The 25,641-nt window shown below is 36.3% G+C and overlaps 1 protein-coding gene across 11 annotated transcripts in view; it reads left to right on the forward strand.

Annotated features, from left to right (window-relative positions):
* Positions 1–25,641, forward strand: part of LOC105219969 (uncharacterized) — an 833,969-nt gene that overhangs the window by 527,952 nt on the left and 280,376 nt on the right. For 10 of the 11 annotated variants that reach the window (XM_054225503.1, XM_054225502.1, XM_054225506.1 and 7 more), the window contains one exon: positions 20,248–20,628. The exons of the other annotated variant lie outside the window; for it this stretch is intronic. In XM_054225503.1, the coding sequence (XP_054081478.1) occupies positions 20,248–20,628 (381 nt within the window). The remainder of the gene's footprint in view (positions 1–20,247; positions 20,629–25,641) is intronic. 11 annotated transcript variants of the gene reach the window in all.

Raw genomic sequence — 25,641 nt, forward strand, 5'->3', positions numbered from 1 at the left:
TAAGCCATAAATAAAGTTATGAAAATGAAATTTGGAACATAGGATCCCATTAGGGAGGGGCACATTTGGATGTAATTTTTTGGAAAAGTGGGCGTGACCCCGCCCCCAAATAGGTTTTTTGTATATAACTCGCAAACCAATAAAGCTATATAAACCAAACTTTCTGCAGTCGTTTATTTTAGCCATTTCGTTATACAGTTCAAAAATGAAAGATATCGAATAATAACCACGCCCACCTCCCATACAAAGGTTAGGTTGAAAATAACTAAAAGTGCGTTAACTCACTAACGAAAAACGTCAGAAACACTAAATTTCACATAAGCAATGGCAGATAGGAGCTGCACTCAGATTATTTTATAAAATGGAAAATGGGGTCAAAAACCATATCTCAGGAACTACTCGACCGATTTCAATGAAACTTGGTTTATAATAGTTTCCTTACATCCCAATGATATGTTGTGAAAATAGGCCAAATCGCTTCACAACCGCGCCTACTTCCTGTATTCCAGAACTTTGAAGACGATCTGAATCGCTTACTTTACAATATATAAAGTAAGCACTAGTGAAGATATCGGTGCAGAGCTTTGCACAAATACTATGTTTATAGTGTGGCAGCCCCATTCTAAAAATCGCCGAAAATCGGACCATAGGTTTTTAAGACCCCATATATCGAACACGAGGGCCTCGGTGATTCTAACCTAATATTATGGTTTCCAACTTTCAATGGACTTTATGCAATATATATGACGAAGTTAATAAAGTTAAATAAATAAATTGCGAGAGTATAAAATGTTCGGTTACACCCGAACTTAGCCCTTCCTTACTTGTTCTCTTTACATTTATTACTATTGCCACCGTCCATCATTATGACCTGATGGTCATTATGTGTGTTTATTGCACATATGTAGGTAAATGCCAATTATTATTGAGCCATATCCATTCTTAATATCCAATTCAAAAATATTCTTGGTTCCCGTGTTAAACAGTTCCACGTCAAGTAGTGAGACAGCTTTGAGCAAAGTATTTCGCCCATTCCAGGGCCCATGCATTGAAGTCTCCTGCTATTATATTAGGTGTTGTTATCTGAAAATCTCTAAATGGATCGTAAATCTCTAAATAATTCGCAGATTATTACGTCCTCAATTTTCATCTCGTACACGTTTGTTTAACAACGTTGTTTTCACGGTACATTTTTTTACTTCCAGCTTTGTTAATTGTATTCGCATATCCACGGGTTTTGTTTCGCTTTTCTTATGTTCTTGATGGAACTTTCGTAGGAATTTATTTGCGTTGTGATCGGATACCTTTCACTATATCGTCTTTTGTAGTAACATCATCAACATCACGAATGTGTACTATTTTCTCTTCGGTTAGAACTTTATATCCACCTCGTTGCCAAGGACTTTGAAAGTTTTCTCTTATTACATACAGTACATATTCGTACTTTCTTTTTGTGACCTTTTAGCTCAAGCAGAATATCCCCTTTCGCTGTTTTCCTAATTCGCGACAAATTCTCGCCCAGTTGTTGTAAGGTTTCTTTATTAAGGTCTATTTTAACTGCCTTTATTTCACTATACGTCATGTCGTCATCTCTTACAAGGGCATCTGCATAGGGAAGCCTATGGATCTTCTTCCTTTCTTTTGTCTTTTTCTGTTTGTCCTTGACAGTGACCGAGTTAACATCTTTCGGCATATCCTTTCTATTGTTTAGAGAGAGGGTTTGCTTTTCTTCTCGCATCCTCTTTGGGGTTGCCTCTGCTGCAGATTTAGCAGGAGTAAGGTTTTGACCCACTTTCTTTACATTAGTATTTTGTTCTTGTACATGCGTATTCAACCTTATTGAGCGTTGAGATGGAAGCATCAATCTTACTAGCGTATAACAGTGACAGACGAGCAGAATTAATGCGCCTTAAGAAATGCTATTGCGCATAGAAATTTCAAGGTGACAAACGGCAGACTTGTGCATTTAGACAGCTAGTTGAGAAATCTGCTTATTCATTAAAAAAAGTAAATAAATCTTATCGTTGTGGTTCTTAAAACTGTTCTCTTTTTTCTTTCTGCAATCTAAAATCATTAAAATTAGTTATTGTTAATATATTCGCACTTATTTTATTTGCAAAAAAATAAAATCATAAATTATTTGTCTACGTTTTTCCTTTTTCTTTGTATCAATTAGCATTCACAATAGCAAAAATCGGGCAGTTTTGGCCAACATTACCAATTCAAATTTGGTAAATTCAGCCAAATGAACGAATTTTTTGTGCATTACTAATTTTTACACTCTCGCAACTTTTGTCACTTAAAACTAAACGAGTTAGATATGGGGTTATATATAACAAAGTGTTCAGGGTAACGAATAGATTTGAAGTCCGGATGCCTGTCCTTCCGTCCGTCTGTGCAAGCGATAACTTGAGTAAAAATGGAGATATCTTAATGAAACTTAGTACACATATTCCTTGGCACCATGAGACATTGGTTGGCATTGAAAATGGGAGAAATCGGACCACTGCCACGCCCACACAATGGCGAAAACCGAAAAAAATATAAGCTGCCATAACTAAGCCGTAAATAAAGTTATGAAATATATTTGGGGACAAAGGATGTAATTATTTTGTAATTTTTTTTGTACATATCTCGTAAACTACGAGAGCTGTATCAACCAAAATCACTAGAATCGTTTTTTAGGTATTCCTTTATGCAGTCCAAAAATGGAGAAAGTCGGATTATAACCATGCCTAGGGATGGCAACGATTAATCATTTGATTAAATTAATCGATTATTTTCATTCAATTTACGATTTAATTGCATCGAAACACCTTTTCAAATTACTCGACTATTACTCGAGTAATTGCAAAATAATCGCAAACAGCATTTTGAAATTTAATACATTTTATGTTCATCTAAGTTAGCTACAGGGGTCGAAATTGCAAACGGTGTAAACATAGTTAAATTCTAATATGTCAACGTAGTTTAATATCAACAAATGAATGTCTGGTAACACTGCATTTACAGTTAAGTCAAACGCATTTTACGTTAAGTTGTTTGAAGAGCAATGGCGCCAGTTAAAAGCGAAGTGTGGACATTTTTTTAATAAAATAATAACTACGTTAAATGTCAATTTTGCTGCAAAAATTTAAAATTTTCTAATAACATATCAAATATGTTGCAGCATTTAAAATTAAAGCATGCAACTGTAGCCTGGAAATTGGTGGTAAGTTGGAGCAATCGGTATTATATTTTAAAATTCTTCTAGTTATATATAAATATATGTGTACAAATTAGACTCTGCAATCTAGGAGTAAAGACAATGTTTCCCTAAGTGATGATGACACTGACACCATTTTGTGCACTCTAGTGCACAAAAGAAGGAGGAAGGACAACGATTTTACATCTCCACAAGATGAATTGAGCTTTTATTTGAATTGTCAGGTATTAGAACTAAGTCGAAACACTATTTAGGCTTGGGAAGAAATGAAAACCGTTTACCCAAACTGTACGGACTTTCAAAAAAGTATTGTCATCTACTTGGTACCTCAGTACCAGCTGAGCGGCTTTTCTCAAAAGCGGGTGCAACTGCGACCGAAATACGCAATCGTTTGACAACAATACGTTTATCGAAATTGCTTTTTCTTCAAACTTGGTTGAACAGACTTCTAAATTTGCTTGACTTCAATGAATATATATTCCTTTATGCTAAGACAAATGAATTTTTAATACGATTTTTTAATTTTATTTCCGTTTTTCTTTTTGTGTATATACGAACACAATTTGAATGTCTGAAATAAGAATATAGTCTCCTATATTTTATTGGTTTTATTTTTACGCAAAGTTGCAAACATTGGAATTAATCGATTAATCGATTTTTTTACATTAATTGCAATTAATTGCAATTATTTTTTTATATCTTGCAATTAATCATTTGATTATTTAATCGATAAAAAAAATTTTTTTGCCATCCCTAACCATGCCTACCTCCCATACAAATATTATGTTGAAAATTACATACCAAAAATGCTTTATTTCAGTAACGAAAAACACAACAAACCTTAAATTGCATTATAAAGATGTTACAGAAGGGCTGAACTCAAATTGATATACAAAAGTTTAAATGGGTGTAGCTCCGCCCACTTAAAACCATATCTCAGAAACTACTATGTTCAATGAAATTACTTTCGCTACTTCCTAATATACCAGAATGGTGTCGTCAATCTGAATCGTTTACGTTGCAATATATAAAGTAAGTACTAGTGTGATATCGGACTACAACTTTGCACAAGTATTGCATTTATAGTGTGGCATCGTCATTCTAAAAATCTCCGCAATTGAACCATAAGTATTCAAGGCTCCATATATCGAACATAAGGACCTCAGTGCTTCTAACCCATTTTTAATCGAAAATATAGATAAGTCTCTCAGCAATTTTGAAGAAATTCAGAGAGAATATTTTTCTTCTAATAATATGTCTCCGTGCCAAAATTTAGTGAAATCGGATCATAACTTTACCTAGTTCTCATAGACCCAATTTCAGGGTTTCCAAATTTCAAGGGACTTTATACCATATATATGACAAACATGTCGATAACATTGTGTGTTGTATTAATAAAATTAAATAAATAAATTGCGAGAGTATGAAATGTTCGGTTACACCCGAACTAAGCCCTTCCTTACTTGTTTTTTTTTCGCTCCGTGATGTTTGCCGAAGTTAAATTGATTTAGCGCCCGCTTGTTTTATTTTATTATTTTTCTACCTGTATGCATATGTATATAGATATATTGTACAAATGTATGTAATATACATATATTTTTTTCCCTCTCTCGAAGAGACACTTTTTTAGGTTCACTCACTTCACTTTGGTAAGCTTGGATAGCATGTGTATATAATTTATGATTTGTTTTTTTTTGTTCACTTGGTTTGCTTTAACACATTTATGTATATAATACGATATATGTATATGTATATTTTGTACGATATATTGTATGTAGCAACAAAGTTGCTACGAGAGTATTATAGTTTTGTCCACATAATGGGTTATATAAATCAAAATGATCAGGGTGACGTGAAAAGTTCAAATCCGGATGTCTGTCTGTCCGTCCGTCCGTGCAAGCTGTAACTTGAGTAAAAATTTAGATATCTTAATGAAACTTGGAAGACGTATTTCTTGTCACCATAAGAAGGTTAAGTTCGAAAATGAGCGTAATCGGACCACTACCACGCCCACAAAATTTCGAAAACCGAAAACACATAAAGTGTCATAACTAAGCCATAAATAAAGCTATAGAAATAAAATCTGGTACAAAGGATCGCACTATTATGTAATAATTTTTTTGGGAAGTGGGCGTGGCCCCGCCCCCAAATAGGTTTTTTGTTCATATCTCGCAAACCAATAGAGCTATTTAAACCAAACTTTCTGCAGACGTTTTCTTTAGCCACTTCTTAATACAGTCCAAAAATGAAATCGGATAATAACCACGCCCACCTCCCATACAAAGGTTAGGTTGAAAATTACTAAAAGTAGGTTATCTCACTAATGAAAAACGTAGAAACACTAAATTTCACATAAGAAATGGCAGATGGAAGCTGCACTCAGATTTTTTTTACAAAATGGAAAATGGGCGTGGCGTCGCCCACTTATGGGTCAAAAACGATATCTCAGGAACTACAATACCGATTTCAATGAAACTTGGTTTATAATAGTTTTCTTACTTCCCAATGATATATTTTGAAAAATACTTTGAAGACGATCTGAATCGTTTACAATATATAAAGTAAACACTAGTGAAGATATAGGAACAGAACTTTGGATAAATACTACGTTTATAGTGTGGCTGCTCCATTCTAAAAATCGCCGCGGATCATAGGTTTTCAAGGCCAGATATATAGAACATAAGGACCTCGGTGCTTCTAACCTAATATTATGGTTTCCAACTTTCAATGGATTTTATACAATATATATGACGAATATGTGGGTCAAATTGTGTATTATATAATATTAATAAAGTTAAATAAATTAATTGCGAGAGTATAAAATGTTCAGTTACACCCGAACTTAGACTTTCCTTTTTCTTTTTTCTTTTGAAGATGAATACATATTATTTTAGTGCTTTTTATTTATTTAACTTCCTTGAGTATGCAAATAAGCTGACTAATTGGCAAGGTTTCTCCGGCTGGTAGTTCAAGTGATTCGAAAAAACACTTTAAGCGCTTGAATGTAGGCAACAAGAACGCGTACCTTTGGCATTGGCAGCATGAAATGGAAACTTTTATCGCCACACAACACATTTGCGTGTATCATTTCACTGTGTTTACTCTACTTCTACATATAATTGCGCAGCGCAATTGTAACAAAAGGTGTTAAATATGCGCTTCCAGTATTGTTAGAAGGAAACTTTTGTTTGCTTGTCATTATTTACATATTAAAGGCGGGGGTGTGTGTGTTTCAGCGTTATGCTAATTTTCCACACATGCAGACAATTTAAATTCAAATTTTGGTTGGCAAAAGTTAAGCGCTTAAGTGGAAAAATTTTGACAAACTCTAATGCCAAAGGAACAGCATGTCGTATGAGTAACATGAGCAGTATGCCGTGAAATGGTAAATTGCTTGATAAATGGCAAGTAAATGTGAGAACTTTAAGTAAATAAATAACGCAAAGTGTTCGCGCGGTGAGCAAAAGCGCATATTTGCTTAAATTTTTTGTTGTTGTTGTTGTTCTGTGTGTGATGAAAGTTGCACTTGCTGAAATTAGTTGCAGGTGATACCTAGAACAAACAGGAGAAGACAAATGATAAAATTAAGTGAAATTGTTTAATTTTTTTAATATTTAAGGAAATTAAAATAAAAATCAAGAAAGCAAAAAGCACTAATTTCGAAGTGGTGCTGCTATTTGTCAGCGTCTCGCCTTTGTTGCTCTCAATATTCCACTGAGGTTTGTTGCTAAAAGCCATTTAAGTTCCTTTCACAGACACAGACACACACTTGATTCCACTTTTGATCCGCTCTGTGGCAATGAAGTTTTTTATATAACAACCGAATCATGCATAATAAAATTTAACGATTATGGCATATAATGTAATTCAAAAAGAAAAAAATACCCAGTCATTGCAGAGATCATTGCACAGCACATTTTTATTAAATTTTTACTTTTTTTGCTCAACTGCCAGCATTTGCGTTGTTGTGTCTGCCACACACCCACCGCTTGTAACGGGTAGTGGAAAGTAAGCGAAAACATATAAATAAAATCTACATGTTGCAATAAAAAGTGTAGCGCCAGCGGCAAACATGTGTCGCTTTGGCAACACAAACAACCTCTGCTCGAGTTCAATTTGCATATGCCACGCACGCACTCGAATTACAGAGTAGACTTTCTGATTACGAAAGAAGAGCAGCCGAAAAAAATATACGAAAACAAGCAGAAAAAATACACACAAAAACCAAACCACAACCCACACAATGTGGCGGCGTAAACTTGCTGCAGCGCCTACTTTCCGTAGTAAGCAAACCCTTTTGATAAGCGCTTAGCGGTGCTCAACACATGTGTGTCTGCCAGCTTTGCTGTATTTATTTGAAATTTGAATTCGGGGTCAGCTGCTTGGCCGCAAAACAAAGGTGCAGCGTCGGTACTTTACAGTTGAAGCCGTCTCTTTTTTGCTTTTGGTCTGCACGTGTTGCGATAATAAAGGAAGGGCGCCAAAAATTACAAGCGAAAGGGTCTCAACAATGTCATTTGGATCAAGGCCTCAAACCTTACGGTGGCTCTAAATGGCATTTAATGCGCAATAAAGCGAGGAGACATTATTTCAAATGAGATTTAGATGATTGTAATTGCAGCGCGTTGGAGAAATATCTTTTTTTTTTTTTGAAAATTAAATTCAAATTATTATTTGATTCTCAATTTGAGCTGAAGGAAGTTAGTAGAGTGTCTTCTTGAACGAAAGTTAATATTAGTTTGGCAAATATCTCCCTTCCGCTTTTTTGCTTTATAAAAAGTGTTACAGTGATCGGATTTAGTTTAAATATGCACCGTTTCGTTCTATAATCTATTTGCATCTAGACGGCAACTTCATACCCCCCTCGTAGAATCCCCCTTGTTTATTTGCGAAGAACTCGGACAGCCACTTTTCACAAGCCCCTTTTGAGTTCTACTTTACACCACCAAGGGCGTTCGCCATGGACAGGAACAGGTGGTAATCACTGGGTGCTATGTCATGGCTATATGGTGGATGCAATAAAACCTCCCATCCGGTTTTCCGCCGGCTGGCTTATCCATGGTGTCGTTTTCGCCCGTTCTGAATCTTCGAAACTATTCCTCCGTAGTTCGAAGTGATAAAGTACCATCCCACAAAACTGCATTAATCTCACGGAACGTTTCTCTTTGCTACGTTTGTATTTGGCAACCAAATACTGAAGCATAAAATTCGACATCTTATAGGCATATAGAGCCAAACAGATCATGAAGCAAGAATTATTCGCATGTAGAATCCTCTCTAGTTGCAACAAAATTTAAGTTTTATGCCAAATTTATAAAATTTTGAGACAAAATCAAACACATTTTTTTTCTCTATTTATATTAAACACATATATTCACCACGTAGAAGCAGTTATGGGCGGTGCTTATAACAATTGAGCGCCTTCAAACACAACATATCTCATCTAACATATAATTCAATCATAAACAAGCGAACGATTTAAGCATAGCGCTTTATAGCTTGCCAACGATAAGCAGAAACTGCGTGCAAAATAAAAAGTGATAAGCTTTCCAACCAAGTCTCCTCACACACACACACACTTGCAAACAAAATTGTATTACTTATCCGTTCGTAGGTGCGTTGCTCTCGGTCTATCTGCCACGTCAACTGTATAAAATGGGTTTTTAATCTGCATGGGCGGCATTATTGATGGTTTCGGCATATTATCATGCGCCTTCGCTGCTACAACACACACATAAATACGAGATACACGCACTTAAATGCTAATGGAGTAGCATGGGCATATTATGAGCATGTAAACATTGAAGGTATGATTTCGCTGGAGTATACCAAAATAGAAAAATAAAAACAAAAACAACAAAAACAGCAAAAGAGCAGCCTAATAAATCTTAGCTTATCGAATATTAAATAACTCTGAACATGCAGCGGTAGGCAGGAAGGAAGCGCGCAATAAGCAGACGAATGCGTGTAAGAAATTCTATATGAAAGTAAATATTAAAGCGAAAGCAAATATTAACTGCAGACTAGAGTCGCTTTAACTGCAGAATTTGCATGACTTGCATAACGACTATCAATTGCTTTGAATGCCGCAAAGCGCAATTCTTAAACCCAAATGAACTGTAATTAACCACACATTTGAGACCATTAATTACAGCTATGCCCTGCCAGCCAGGCCTAACCACTTTCCCCTCATGTTTCTTCAATTACTAACACCAACGCACACGTTTGGGTTGTTTTGTTTTTGTATTCGTACGTGTGAGGGGAATAATGGTTAAAAAACTCACAAGCAGCTATGCTGGCCTATGGCAAACTCACCACTTTTTTATCACTTTTGTGGGTTTAAAAAACTTCGGTTTAACCAGCTTTTTCACCACCTTTGGCTGGCAGGGTGCTTAGGCCGCTTCGCCACACCACACCGCGTGCATGTGCTCATTGAATATTTCGTGGAACTTTGTTAGTTTTGCTGCTGCCAAGTGACCATTTTGCTCGGCATTAAACTTAAATGTCCGCCGTTCGTTAAGAAAATCAAGATTTATAACTTAATTTATAAGCGTGAGAATGCGCAATTAGTGTCACTTACGTGCAACGCACAAATTGGCAAAGTTTCAATATAATCACACAATTGCTACAAATTGTGCACACGACTGCATTGAATTTATTTATGTGTACCGTTTGTTTTGGTTTTGGCATTGTATGCGTTGGAAATATAATTACTATATGAGGTGTGTTCAGAAAATAACGGGAATTTTCGTTTTCGGAAAAAAATATTTATTTATGCGTCTACTTTGATGCTGTTGCCTTCAAAATGGTCCCAATTGGATATTATGCACTTATGGGAGCGGTCTGGGTTTTAGCGCAAAAACAACACTTTTTTTGTGATTGTTTATCTCAAATATCGAACAAGCAATTTTATTCAAACCTTCTATACATTATTGAGCATAGTTTTGACTATGTTCTGTAAATTTTTCATGCAAAAATATTAAACCATTAGCCCGTGACAGATCTTCCCCTAGGACGTCTTGAAAAAAAAAAACAATTTGCGGTGTTCACTGTAACTCGGCCGGAAATTATGCGAAAATGAAAAACCATAAAAATTTAGTTAAATTTTAAACAAATCTTCCCCAACGTTCTCTGATTATAATTTTTTTTATTTAAAAATTTTTGGCGGCCATCTAAAGTGTGAACCGTCATTTTCGACTAAAATTTCCGCCATTTTCAGGGTGGGAAACACACTTAATGTTAAAAAAAAAAATTCACTAAACGTAGGGGGGAGGTATTTTATGTGAAGAAAATGTGTACCAAGTTTGAAATGAATCGGTAGAGTAGTTTTCAAATGGCAGTGAACACGGACTTCAAAAAAGTAGTTTTGAGAAAAACGCGTTTAAAGCTGCACTGCAATACCAACCGCCTGTAGCTGTTAGAGTTAGAGCGTTAAAGGTCCCGAGACTAATTACACAATAACTTCAAGAATATTGCTTAGATCGGATTAAAATTTTGAGAACATATTCTTGAAATGTTAAACAATAAGATAAAACAAGCATTTGATTATTTCAGCGATTTCTTGTATGATTGTTGGATAGCGGACCTTTAAGGTTCTCTATACTTTTTTTTTAAATAGGAAAAAGTTACATTGAGCCATGTCTGGTGAATATGGCTGGATGGTATTATTTTTGGCCAAAAATGCACGACCAAGCAAGAAAGTGTGAACTTTTAACAAACCAAAATCGACAAACTCATCAAAACTGTACATTGGACATTTAGAAAATTCCGGTTATTTTTTGAACACACCTTCTTGTTAGAAATATAATTATTGTGATTGCTTTGAGGCTAACTTTGAATTTAATGCTCAAGGGCAAAATATAATTTGGTATTAAACAGTTTTGGTTAAATCTGAAAGCAAATGAAGTATATATGAAGTATGAATATATAGGAGTATATGTGTAGTTAACTCAATCAGAATTATTTCTGTAAAATTATGATATATAAATGAAAATGAATAAAGAAAGTATAATTCGTGTATAAATCAAGCCAACAAGTTTTTGAGCTCCATCCATAGCTGGTATGCTCTCACCAATATAGAACAAATATGTAGTATGTATCTGATCTCCCCCCAATTAATATTGTTTATATTGAGAAAGTAAACACGAGAAAGCAAATAACATCTTCGTTTCACAACAAATAAATATTATTTCACTTTGAAGCAGTCATTTTATATTGACCAACACGACTCACACTTGTTCATGCCCAACTTTCGAGAAGCACACTACATTATTATTTATCGTCTGCAGTGGCACGTTGCAAAGACGTTCAAACTCTGTATTTATTCTCATGTTTCACATGCAAAACTTTGCGCATTCATAAATGAAGATATCAAAAATTGCAACGCGAGACCATTTGCATTTGCATGCCAGAGGCAAACAGCGCACAAATAAAATTTCGATTGCAATACCTTTTCATATTATCAACTGCATAAATGATATGTAAACTTGAACATTCATATCTGTATGCGCAATTTATTTGCATGGCCGCATAGATATCAACGAGGCCGAGGCAATTTGAGTGCAGCAGGCAAAATGTACACCTTGGAGTATACGCAACCAATCAATATGGTACACTGGCAGGGAAATGTATTAAAGTAAATAGCTGAAATGCTACAATAACTACAAAATGTGCGGAAGTAATTAAAAAGCATGAATATTAACGTATGTGATTTTGATGAAATATTTTGTTTATATTTTTTTAATGTTTTTTAATCTTTTTAATTCTTCAATTTTTTTATTTTTTTTTTAATTTTTTTCCGCAAATGTTTGTTATTTGTTTTGTATCATTCATTCGCCTGCAATTGCATGCAATCAATTTGGCGCGCGATTTCATAAAACGCATGGGAGCAAACGCACAACATTTCACGCTAGAATTCATGCGTTAATGCGAATTTATGCCATGCTGTTGATTCAACTTTCAAATCGCACAAAGCAAAAAAATTAAAACTTTTGTGGGCGTCAAAAGCCATGGATTTATAACTTTTTATTCAGGTTCACAGCGCACTTGTAATTAGTTGGGCGCACACAAAAAATACAACAAAAACAACAAAAGGCTGCACAGCTGCAGCTTTATTGTATATATTATATGATTGAATCGCCGGCTGCGTAGAAAGTGTCTATTGGCCAGTGGCAATCCTTCAGATTTTTATAAAAACTAAAAGAGTTAGATATAGGGTTATTATATATATCAAAATGATCAGGATGTCTCGTCATCCGGAAATCTGTCCGGATGTCTGTCTGTCCGTGCGTCCATCTGTCCGTGCAACGGATAACTTGAGTAAAAATTTACATATATTGACGAAACTTGGAACACATGTTTCTTGGGACCGTGAAAGGGTTGCTTTCGGAAATGGGATCATTGCCACGCCCACAAAATGGCGAAAACCAAAAACTTTGGACAATTTGGAACAAAGGATCACACTAGGAAGGGGCATATTTGGATGTAAATTTTTTGGGGAAGTGGGCGTGGCCCAACTCCCAAATCGGTTATTTGTATATGTCTCGCAAACCAATGAAGCTATATAAACCAAAATTTCTGCAGTCGGTTCTCTTACGTAAAAGTGCTTTAACTCACTAACGAAAAACGTTTGAAGCACTAAATTTTACAGAAGAAATAGCAGATAGAAGCTGCACTCAGATTTTTTGGGCGTGGCATCGCCCACTAATGGATCAAAAACTATATCTCAGGAACTACGTGACAGATTTCAGTGAAATTAGGTATATAATAATTTCTTGACACCCTGATAACACGGATAAAAAATGGGCGAAATCGGTTCACAACCACGACTACTTTTCTTATAACTCAATTTTGAATTCCATCTGATGCTTTCACTTTATAAAGTATACATAAGGAACCAATGAAAATAGCGGCATAAAACTTTAAACAAATAGTGCATATCATCTGTGGAGTCACTTGCGAAAAAATTGTCGAAAACGGACTATAACTTTTCAAAGCCCCACATATCGAACATGTTGAACTCAGCGCCTAAGGATAAATTTTAACCGAAAATATGGGTAAATCTCCCAGATAATTTAATGCAATTCGGAGGAAATTGTTTTCTTCTAATAATGTGTCTCTGTTCCAAAAATTATTAAAATCGGGTCACAGCATATCCTAGCTCCCATATACCTAAGTATATATTTTTCAAAAATACGGTGGGCTTTATTCCGCATATAGGTATTGGTTAATGATATATCTTAGCAAAATTAAGTGAGCGAATAGTCTTGAAAATAGTGCACCTTGCTGGTGAAAATGAATGAAATCGGTTCAGGAATTACCTCAGCCCTCATATCCACATATGACGATTTTCGTTATTCAATTAAACTTTATGCTGAATTTATGGATAAATTTGTGTGTTATCTTAATAAAATTTCTTCAATAAATTGTGAGAGTATAAAAAGTTCGGTTACACCCGTACTTAGCATTTCCTTACTTGTTTTTTTTTTTATCATAAATGCCTTTCAAGAAGGCTCGAAGGACCATGGATACTTACTCAGCCTGCCCACGAAATCTTTAGCTTTAAATAATATTTCGACAGACCTTTGATTTTAATAAGTTAATTTTTAATTCGATTGGTTTCAATTTTATATGTTTTTTCTATACTTAGGATTTTAGTTTACATTTTACTTTACTTTATAGTTTCACATTAGCTCAATTTTGTAAATAGGTACGATTTGAAATTTGTTTAATAAATGGTTGTTCTCGGGGGGAACTCGGCGGGAGATTCACTCACCTTGATCGACGATGCTGCGACGGGACGGAAATCTCGATAAATCTCTTCCTCGCGTGAGGATCCTTTTAAAGTTGATTGCGTGGTGAATATGCGTGGGTGGTGTGATGTGTTTGATGATTGTATTGTGGATTTAGTTGGTGGTTGGTATGGTGAGTATGGTAGTATGGGCTGTAGGGATGCCACATGATCACTTGATATAACTCATCTGAACAGCAACTAAGGGAGCTGTTGATTTTCTAGAAAATATGGTTTCGGCCTATAGTTGCAAATGTATGACAAGAAGGTGGCCTGTAGCCATATTTCATAATATGATTAATATCTCATGTTTCAATGTATTATATTGTGATACCAATCCTGATTGGTCAATGATCACATTGAGCGTAGGAAAACTCTTCCTCGGACAAATGCATCGCTGGAATTAGTAAAACGAGTGAAGACAGGTGTTACTGAGACAACAGCTACTTCCGGTACACAGAGATGTAATAACAGAAAAAGGTGTAATGTATGTCCGTCATCAAAAGATGTCAAAACTTCGAAAATCTGTAAAAAATGTAAGAAACCCATATGTCCGAGACATTCGGAAATTATGTGCCTATCATGTTGTCAAGAGTAACAAATGTCATAAATTCTGTATATTTTATTTGAATAAATATACATACATATATAACATAAATAATTCCTTCTGTATTTAATTTATAAAAATAACACCGAGTTTTTTTTTAAATCGGGTCAATATGACCCGTGGACCTTAAGTTTGCGTTGTATTAAGTAGTTTTTACAAAAGTAAACAAACATCAACATAAATAGCATCGGTTAAATTGTCAACAAACAATCAAATCAAAATACAGTGCACAAAAATTACCATAATAAACATAAACAAATAGTGCACAAAACAAAAATAAAAAAACAATAAAATCAAACAAACAATAATGAGTGCTTCGCAGCCTCACCAGCAAAGCCGTAGGTATTCCTTAATTGCCTACTTCAGTTTTGTGGAGCCAACACAACAGTGCTTCGCAGCCTCACCAGCAAAGCCGTAGGTATTCCTTAATTGCCTACTTCAGTTTTGTGGAGCCAACACAAACAACTTCTGCCAACAAAAAAGCAACGGCGGTGATGAGTCCTCGCAGCGATCAGTTGTATTGGTATCGAAGCAAAGGACGCAGTTGGCAGAAGCAGAAGTAAACAGCAATCGCGCAAAAACAAATGCGCTGATAGCGACAAGTATGCAGGTACCAACAAGCACCCGGATAACGAAGGAAAACAAAAAATCGCAGAATCAGGGTGGTAAAAGGCAACACAACACAAATTCAATTGTCCTTAAACCAACCAAATGGAAGCATTGAAACACTGATTTTAAACCTTACCCAATGTATGACACAATTTATTTCAACAATGCAAAATATGATTCAAGAGGTAATCAAAGCCCAAAACCAAATGTTGCGACTCACCTTGTCTGAAACCTCGTTTGGTATCGAACGGCTCGGAGAGGTCCTTCCCGATCCTGACGGAGCTTTTGGTGTTGCTCAACGTCGGCTTACACAGCCGTATTAGTTTTGCGGGGATACCAAATTCAGACATAGCGGCGAAGAGGCAACTCCTTTTCGTGCTGTCGAAGGCAGCTTTAAAATCGACAAAGAGATGGTGTGTGTCGAACCTCTTTTCACGGGTATTTTCCAAGATTTGACGCATGGTGAATATCTGATCAGTTGTTGATTTTCCAGGTCTAAAGCCACACTGATAAGGTCCAATCAGTTTGTTGACGGTGGTTTTAGTCGTTCACATAGAACGCTCGACAGAACCTTATAAGCGATGTTAAGGAGGCTTATCCCACGGTAGTTGGCGCAGATTGTGGGGTTTCCCTTTTTGTGGATTGGGCAGAGTACACTGAGATTCCAATCGTCGGGCATGCTTTCTTCCGACCATATTCCGCAAAGAAGCTGATGCATGCACCTTATCAGCTCTTCGACGCCATATTTGAATAGCTCAGCCGGCAATCCATCGACCCCCGCCGCCTTGTTGTTCTCCAAGCGGGTAATTGTTATTCTAATTTCTTCACGGTCGGGCAATGGAACATCTTTTCCATCGTCGTCGATTGGGGAATCGGGTTCGCCATCTCCCGGTGTTGCACTTTCACTGCCATTCAGCAGGCTGGAGAAATGTTCCCTCAACAAACACAGTATACTCTGGTCATCAACCACTAGATCACCTCTGGGGGCCCTACAGGAGTGTGCTCCGGTCTTGAAACCTTCACTTAGTCACCGGATCTTTTCGTAAAAATTTCGAGCATTACCCTTGTCGGCCAGCTTGTCAAGCTCTTCACACTCACGCATTTCGGCCTCTTTCTTTTTTTGTCTACAAATGCGTCGCGCTTCCCTCTTCAGCTCTTGGTATCTTTCCCATCCCGCTCGTGTTGCGGTCGATCGCAACATTGCGACGTACGCAGTCTGTTTTCTCTCCACTGCGAGACGACAATCCTCATCATACCAGCTGTTTTTTTTTTTTGACTTTTCCGAAAGCCAATAGTTTCGGTTGCAGCTGTACGTAAGGAGTTTGATATGCTGTCCAAAAGTTCCTCTATATCGAGATGCTGATGAGCGCTGTCAGAGAGCAGGAGTGCAAGTCGAGTAGAAAATCGTTCGGCTGTTGATTGTGATTGCAGCTTCTCGATGTCGAACGTTCCTTGTGTTTGTTGATGTGTGCGCTTTTCTAGCTTAGAGGCGGATGCGTATCTTAGCTGCTACAAGATAGTGTTTCGAGTCGATGTTGGGACCACGAAGCGTACGCACATCAAAATCACTGGAGACATGTCGTCCATCTATCACAACATGATCGCTCTGGTTGCGAGTGATTCGATCCGGGGACAGCCAAGTAGCTTGATGGATTTTATTATGCTGGAATCTAGTACTACAGACGATCATATTTTGGGCCCCGGCGAAGTCGATCAGCCTCAGACCGCTTGGCGATGTTTCGTCATGGAGGCTGAATTTTCCGACTTACGTGCCAAAGACACCTTCTTTACCCACCCTAGCGTTGAAATCGACAAGCACGATTTTAACATCGTGGCGGGGGCAGCACTCATAGGTACGTTCTAGGCGCTCATAGAAGGTATCTTTGATCACTTCGTCCTTCTCTTCCGTTGGCGCTTGGGCGCAAATAAGCGATATGTTGAAGAACTTCGCTTTTATGCGGATTGTGGCTAGACGTTCATCCACCGGAGTGAATGCCAGGACTCGACGACGGAGTCTCTCTCCCACCACCAATACCACACCAAATTTGCGCTCCTTTATATGGCCGCAATAGTAGATGTCACAAGGACCCACCTTATTCTGTTCTTGTCTCGTCCATCGCATTTCTTGGATTGCGGTGATGTCAGCCTTTACTCTTACGAGGACATCAACCAGCTGGACAGAGGCACCTTCCCAATTAAGGGTCCGGACATTCTAGGTGCATGCCCTTAAATCATAGTCCTTTATACGTTTGCTGTGGTCGTCATCAAAAGGGCGGTGTCTCATCCGAGGCTGTTGCTTCTTATTCATTGGTTATTCGTTTTTATATGGTGGGTCCCAAAACCTATGCACAACCGCATAAGCGGGATTCGCCTTCTCACTTTAGCTCGCCTCCAAACGGATGTCTGTTGGCTACCCAGAGGATACTTGGTCTAAGACCGAAAGTCGTGAGCTGCTTGAGCGACATGCAAAAGAATCGCTCCTGGCCACTCCCAAGTGAATGACAGTCAGAAACTTTCCTCACTTACGTGAACTTCTACATATGACTCCATCCATTTGACAACTCATGCGCATGAAATAGGGCTGTTATGAATTTAAGAATATAAAACTTTGCCTAAAATAATGTATTTATGAATATTGTGCATTGCATATTGCGTTTACGCGCGCTCTAGTGGATTTGGCTATAATCGCTTAAAGCGGTTCCTACGCCAAATATATATAACTTAAGCTGATAGCTTATTTTATATAGCAGATGTAGCCAACAATTATATTGGCTTGTCATACAGTGCCAATTACCGTCGGATAAGCCTCCTAAATATCGCCTATAAGGTTCTATCGAGTGTTCTGTGTGAAAGACTTAAGCCCACCGTCAACAAACTGATTGGACCTTATCAGTGTGGCTTTAGACCTGGAAAATCCACAACTGACCAGATCTGCACCATACGCCAAATCTTAGAAAAGACCCGTGAAAAGAGGATCAACATACACCATCTCTTTGTCGATTTTAAAGCTTTCGACAGCATGAAAAGGACTCACTATCGCGTGACTTATTTTACCTGATGTTGGTGAAAATAAATAGAGAAGGTACAGAAGATTGAGTGTTAAGAGTGTACAGCAGCTGACGTACGCCGATGATATTGATATATAGCAACAACCGCGTAGTTCTGCTTTTTCCCGCCTGGATAGTGAAGCGAAGCGAATGGGTCTGGAGGTGATTGAGAACTAGACGAAATATATCCTATTATCAACGAAATTTTTCCTGTCTTGGCTCCCACGCCACTGTTGTCAGTCATGGCTTCGAAGTCGTAGATACTTTCGTCTACTTGGGAACCAGCGTTAACAACACCAACAATGTCAGCCTCGAAATCCAGCGCAGAATCCATCTTGCCAACTGGTGCTACTCTAAAATGTGTAGGCAATTGAAAAGTAAAGTCCTCTCTCGACGAACAGAAACCAAACTCTACAAGTCCTTCATAATTCCCGTCCAATGAAACGACGAGAAAGGTTTGAGGAAGATTTACGGTGACTTAAACATTGGCAACGGTGAATACCGCAGATGATAGAATGATAAGTTGCATGAATTATTCGACGACATTGACATAGTTTAGCGATTAAAAAGACAGCGGCTACGCTGGCTAAGTCAAGTTGTCCGAGTGGACGAAAACACTCCAGCTTTGAAAGTGTTCGTTGCAGTACCTGCCGGAGAAAGCCGATGAAGAGGATGGCCTCCACTCCGTTGGAGGGACCAGGCGGTGAGCGACCTGGTTACACTTGGGTTTCCAACTGGCACCGAACTGCGAGGCAAAGAGAGGAGTGGCGCGGAATCATCTATTCGACTATAACCAGCTAAACCGTTTCTACGCCAATCGCATACATACAAAGTGTAAACGAGTTATAAGTTAGAAGATGAAGTAGTGTAATGAGTAATAAAATGTTAACTTGTTTCAATAACAAAACACAAAATAAAGTGTAAAAGTATATGCATTAAATCGTGACTTTTATTCGGCTATCCAGTGATCAAACTCAGAGTAGGGTGTCAGTGGGCGATTGGTTTAGTTAATTCATATACACACTTGTCTGTGTATCTTGAAATGATTAAAATTTCGAGGTTAAACATAACCTAGTCGAGATGCCATGGATTCATTAAAATTTCACACATTGGCTGTCAAGCGGTAAAGTGTAACAGTATATCCATTAAATCGTGACTTTTATTTGGCTATCCAGTGATCAAACTCAGAGTAGGGTGTCAGTGGGCGATTAGTTTAGTTAATTCATATATACACTTGTCTGTGTATCTTGAAATGATAAAAATTTCGGGGTTAAACATAACCTAGTCGAGATGCCATGGATTCATTAAAATTTCACACATTGGCTGTCAAGCGGTTTTGACGAAAACCTTCACCGGGTAGCAAGCATGTTTTTGTTATAAACTGGTGTATATCGGGAATCTATTTAATTTTTACTGTACCCGAGAGTTTTTGCGGTTTAATTTGTGCGACGTGGCACTGTTCAAATGGTACAAAACTTTGCCTCGCGGTTTTTTATTGATTTCTGATTTATTTTATGTTTGCTTTTTATTCTATAAATTTATTTTATTTTATTAAAATGCAAGACAAAGTTGAATCCCGAACAACCCCTGACGCACGTTTACAAGGCATACATACATATATTCCCTGCAAGACGGAGGTAACTGACACAACCAAATTTTTCAAACCACACATTTACTTTGCCTGCAATTTCCAATTGAATGAGAGAAACCTTAAGTAATTTATTGGCACAATTTAATAAAAGAATTGCATTCAAATATGCCCCTTTCTAGTGCGATCCTTTGTACCAAATTTTACTTTTATAACTTACATCGGTTGCACCCGAACATAGCCCGTCCTTACTTGATTTCATTTACATTTAATGAAATTATCCACGGGTTGTTTGAGATGTGGTTTATATGTTAAACTGTTGTAAACAAATGTTAATTCTAAAAAAATAAATCGTATTTCGTCCACCGTAAGCTAATTTATATTTTATTACTTGACTTTCAGTGTTGGTGAAGGTTTCTGTTGAAAAAAACCTTACGCATTATCCTGTGAAAATTCCACCTAAAATAAAATCTGAAGTTATGGTACTCAACAATTCTACAACGATTTCATCTCGAACAATTTTTGTTGAAACTGAAAATCGGTGTTTCTGTATCTGGCATTGTAACTGTCATTGCATCACAAAATTGGAAACACATGTTAATTTCAATATTTGCAAAAAAATGGATTACGAAGATATGCAGAAAGCGGGTCTACTTTCAAGTTTTTCGCTCAATAAATATTTTGAAGACAATTTTTATGAATATGGGGCAACACGTAAACAAGAAATATTGTATTTTTTGATAAGAAATGCAAGCATTCTATTACTCATAATGCTAATATTGGGTAAGACATCGTTGTAAAAATTATTGTTTAACGTTTACATTTAATTAAATTAAATTATTAGTACGGTAGTGTACAGTAGGTTATCCTACAAATAATTTAACCACATGTATTACTTGGCACGCCTCAACATAAAAACACATTCACATCAATTCACAATACGGATCAATCATCACATACCCAAAAGCACAATACTGGTACTCCACATCACTACATGCATTCACCGCATCGTTCCAGAGGACACTCAGAACGTATAATAATAAGAAGGAGCAAATGTTGACCCGCAACTTTTTGAGTGTTACAGTAGAATTGCAGTGGAACTTCCATAACTCGAACTTCTATAACTCAAAGATCTCCATAACTCGAACACTTGAATTGGCAATAACGTTTAGAAGCCAAATTTCCTTCCCTAACTCGAACTCTTGATGTGGCAATAGAAGACAAATTTCATACAAATTTCCTTTCATAAATCGAACTTTTTGGTCAGGCATAATACAAAATTTAAAATTTTACTATCGAGACATAATTTTAAACGAGTCCCTCCATATCGTATGGAGGCGAACAAAAAATTTTATATAAAACTTATATATATATATATATTTGGCGTAGGAACCGCTTTAAGCGATTATAGCCGAATCCACCAGAGCACGCCACTCATTCCTCCTTTTTGCTTTTTGGCGCCAACTGGAAACACCAAGTGAAGCCAGGTCACTTTGCACTTGGTCTTTCCACCGGAGTGGAGATCGTCCTCTTCCGCGGCTTCCTCCAGCGGGTACTGCATCGAATACTTTCAGAGCTGGAGTGTTTTCTTCCATCCGTACAACATGACCCAGCCAGCGTAGCCGCTGTCTTTTTATTCGCTGAACTATGTCAATGTCGTCGTATAAATCGTACAGCTCATCGTTCCATCGTCTGCGGTATTCGCCGTTGCCAATGTTTAGAGGACCATAAATCTTGCGCCAAACCTTTCTCTCGAAAACCCAAAGAGTCGTCTCATCGGATGTTGTCATCGTCCACGCTTCAGCGCCATACATCAGGACGGGAATAATGAGCGACTTATAGAGTTTGATTTTGGTACGTCGAGAGAGGACTTTACTTTTCAATTGCCTACTCAGTCCAAAGTAGCACCTGTTGGCAAGAGTGATTCTGCGTTGGATTTCAAGGCTGACATTGTTGGTGTTGTTAATGCTGGTTCCCAGATAAACGAAATTATCTACAACTTCAAAGTTATGACTGTCAACAGTGACGTGGGAGCCAAGACGCGAGTGCGCTGACTGTTTGTTTGATGACAGGAGATATTTCGTCTTGTCCTCATTCACCACCAGACCCATACGCTTCGCTTCTTTATCTAGTCTGGAAAACGCAGAACAAACGGCGGTATAACGGTATAAAACATATGGATTGCGTAAATCATGTAAGAAAGGCATGGGATATAGACGTCAAGAGCCAACCAATAGCAAAATGTAATAAACAAAATTACAGAAAACAATCTTTTAACGTATGTCCATGAAAACTTTTGCGAAGTAAATAAATAAAACAGTGTATATTACCGTTATTTGAAAAAAATTATGTTTTAATGAAAATTCTGTAACTCGAAGCCTCTCTAACTCGAAGTTTTTTTGTGGATTGTGGTGATTCGAGTTAGAGAAGTTCGACTATATAAGGGAACATCAAAAACTCGCCACTTCGAGATAAAAAAGTACACCACAGCATCCGGGAACTGGGAACAATGCTAACAAACAGACGCAAATGATCAGAACAAAACCTTTTCGGTTTCGACCGAGTTATTTTAGAAATAAGAAAATGTTCTTTTAAATAGAATTCAATTACAATTTATTAGCAATATAAATCGACAAAGAAAGCGGAAAGCGGAGAGCGGAAGCTTGTCGTTAGAGTTTCTGGTGTCGTTATTGTCGTTTGCGAATTTTAAAGGACGTTTAATTTTTGATGTACATATGTACGTTTTCTAAATTTCTTTTAATAAATTTTGGTTCTTCTTTGTGTCTAACGCTTTTGTAATTTCGAATGAAACCTTCTCTCCTTGTTTCTAAATCATTTTCCTTTCTTGTATTATGGTTAGAAATGATCTTCAATTTTGCTTCTTCTAACCGATTTTTGATTATGCTATGTTCAATTTTGTTGTTTTGAACATCTAAAGGTGTGGCTTTTATTGTGGTGTGAAATGAATTGTTATAAAGTTTTACGGCTTTACACATTTGAATAATAATTGGAGCTTTTGTGGCTGTGTGGCTATGAAGTGGCATGGAATTCTATATGTTCTTTATTTAAAAATTCACGGATTGGCTTTGAACTAAATTCATTATCGAAAACAAACTTTTTTATATGACCTTTAATTGACAAAAATTCATTAATTTTTTCAATGATCGTTTGACTATTTCTATCAGGTAAATGGAAAGAAATGACATGTTTTGAAAATTTATCGATGAATATTATAAATGACTGTTTACTATTAACATACGTATCTATATGGATAATTTCATTAACTGTATTTGGTGTTTCGGTAATTTGAAGTTTAGCTTTGATTGGATTTCTATCATATTTTCCACAGCTACAAATATCGCAATTATTTATTATTTCATGGAATTTAATTTTTAATTGCGGATGGTATACTTTATGCTTCATTCCCTCATAAGTTGGAATGATGCCTGAATGTTCATCTTCGATATCTTTGGCAAAGTTTGTACAATTTACAAAAGAAATGTTTTGGTTGTTTGTGTAAGCATTTAAAAGGATTTGTTCTATTTCATTATGTTCTTTTCTGTTAAGTTCGGAATATATGGCGATCTTACCTTTTTCAAAATATTTATTTACAATATTAATAATGTTATGAGAGTTAATATCTCTTATATCGATAAAAATGCGTTTGTTTTTGAAAATATATACTTCTTTTTCTTTTACCTCGACTAAAATTAATTGCTGTTTGAAACGATGTATTACGGTATTGAGAGTGTTAAAATGATTATAAAAAATTTCTTCATGAGAATGGCTAGTTTGGACTTCTATTGAAAGCATTGTTTGGTCTTGTTGTTCACCAGCTTTTAAATCTTTTATTTGTAACATTTTGTAAAGGGTCATTCCCAAATTTTCGGAATTCACCATGTTTATTTCATCACTGTTAATTCGACTTAGAAAATCTGCTATTTTGTTTTCTTTACCGGTTATATAATCGATTTTTGCATCGTACTCTTCTAATTGTATTAGCCAGCGTTGTAGTCTTGGATTTATATCCTTACCAGAATTTTTCTTCTGTAGCCATTTGAGTGGTTGGTGATCTGTTTTTAGGTCGAATTCTCTTCCGTATAAGTAAGGTCTATAATATTTTACTGCCCATACTATGATCGTCTTGTGTGAGAACTGCGCCAATGGCAAAGTTGCTGGCGTCTGTAGTTAATTTAAATATTTTTGTAAAAATAGGATATCTTAAAATTGGAGGGTTTTTAATAATACTTTTTAACTTTTCGAAAGCGGTTATATAACTTGGGTTATTAACTTTAATTTTTGTATCTTTTTTCAGATATGCGTCCATTGGATAGGCTATTTTAGAATAGTCTTTTATAAATTTCCTATAGAAGCCGGTAATACCTAAGAAAGATTTTATTTGCTTTTGAGAAATTGGTAACTCTAATTTTTGAATGACTTCAACTTTATTTGGGTTTAGTTTTATTCCTTCGGGAGTTAGTACATGACCTAGGAAGTCTGTTTATTTCTTAAAAAAACTGAATTTTTCTAAACGTATTTTCAACTTTGCTTGTTTTAATTTTGTAAAAATTTTCCGCATATTATCTATATGTTCTGACAAAGAAGTACTAAAAATCAAAATGTCGTCTAAGTATACAAGGCATATCTTGTTTATAAAATCTCGAAGTACTGAGTTCATAAGACGTTGGACTGTACTGAGTCCATTGTCGATGGAGCATTTTTAAGACCAAATGGCATTCTTTGGAATTCATAATGTCCTAACGGAGTAGAGAACGCTGTTTTCTTTCTATCGTTTTCGTCCACCAGTATTTGATGAAAACCTTTCGCGAGATCGATAGAGGAGAAGTATTGTGCTCTTCCTAATTTATCCATGATACCATCGATATTATGTATCGGGAATTTATCGCTAATAGTCATTTCATTAAGTTTCCTGTAATCGACAACGATACGCCATTTTTTATTTCCGCATGCATCCGCTTTTTTGGGGACTATCCATAAAGGACTATTGTAAGCAGAGTTGCTTTCTCTAATTATATTGTGTTCTAACATTTCTTTTATTTGTTTTTGAATTTCTAATTCATGAATTTGTGGATACCTGTAAATTTTCGAATAAATTGGTATATCGTTTGATGTAATAATTTGATGTTTAATTTCATGAGTAAAAGAAAGTTTGTCTCCTTCTTTGAAAAATAATTCATTAAATTCTTGTAATAAATCTTTTATCGATTGGCTTTCCTCGATATTTAAATGGTTCAAGTTTAAGATTTTCATATCGCTGAATTCGAGTGCGCAAATTTCCGTTTTTTCGTAAGGAATTCGTTGATCGAAATTATTTATGTTTCCTAATATATTAATAAATGTGTTTTCTATATCGATTTTGACTTTAAAAGGAATAAGAAAATTTTGACCTATAATAGCTTCGTATTTGTTGCTATTAAAATCTATTGCTTTCCATGATAAAGTACCTAAGACGTTAAATTCTTTCGGAAAAGGTGTTACAATTTTATATTTGATTTCGTTAATTCCGTTTATTGTTCCATAGCATAATGGTTTGGGAAGTTTTTCTTTTTGAAAATTTTTGAATAAAGGGTTTGGTTTTATGATGCTAGTTGTTGAACCTGTATCTATTAGGCATTTAATTCTGTGATTTCCTATTGTTACTGTTATTATGGGGAGTTGAGAGTATGAGGCGGTGTTAAAAAATTTACTTCTTTTTCTTCACCATTGCCAATTTCCATCAAGTTTGAATTATTGGATAAACGACTTGTGCTTGAGTTGTAATCGACGCTCATGTGG

Source organism: Zeugodacus cucurbitae, chromosome 2 (genome assembly GCF_028554725.1).
Source record: "Zeugodacus cucurbitae isolate PBARC_wt_2022May chromosome 2, idZeuCucr1.2, whole genome shotgun sequence".
Classification (NCBI taxonomy): domain Eukaryota; kingdom Metazoa; phylum Arthropoda; class Insecta; order Diptera; family Tephritidae; genus Zeugodacus; species Zeugodacus cucurbitae.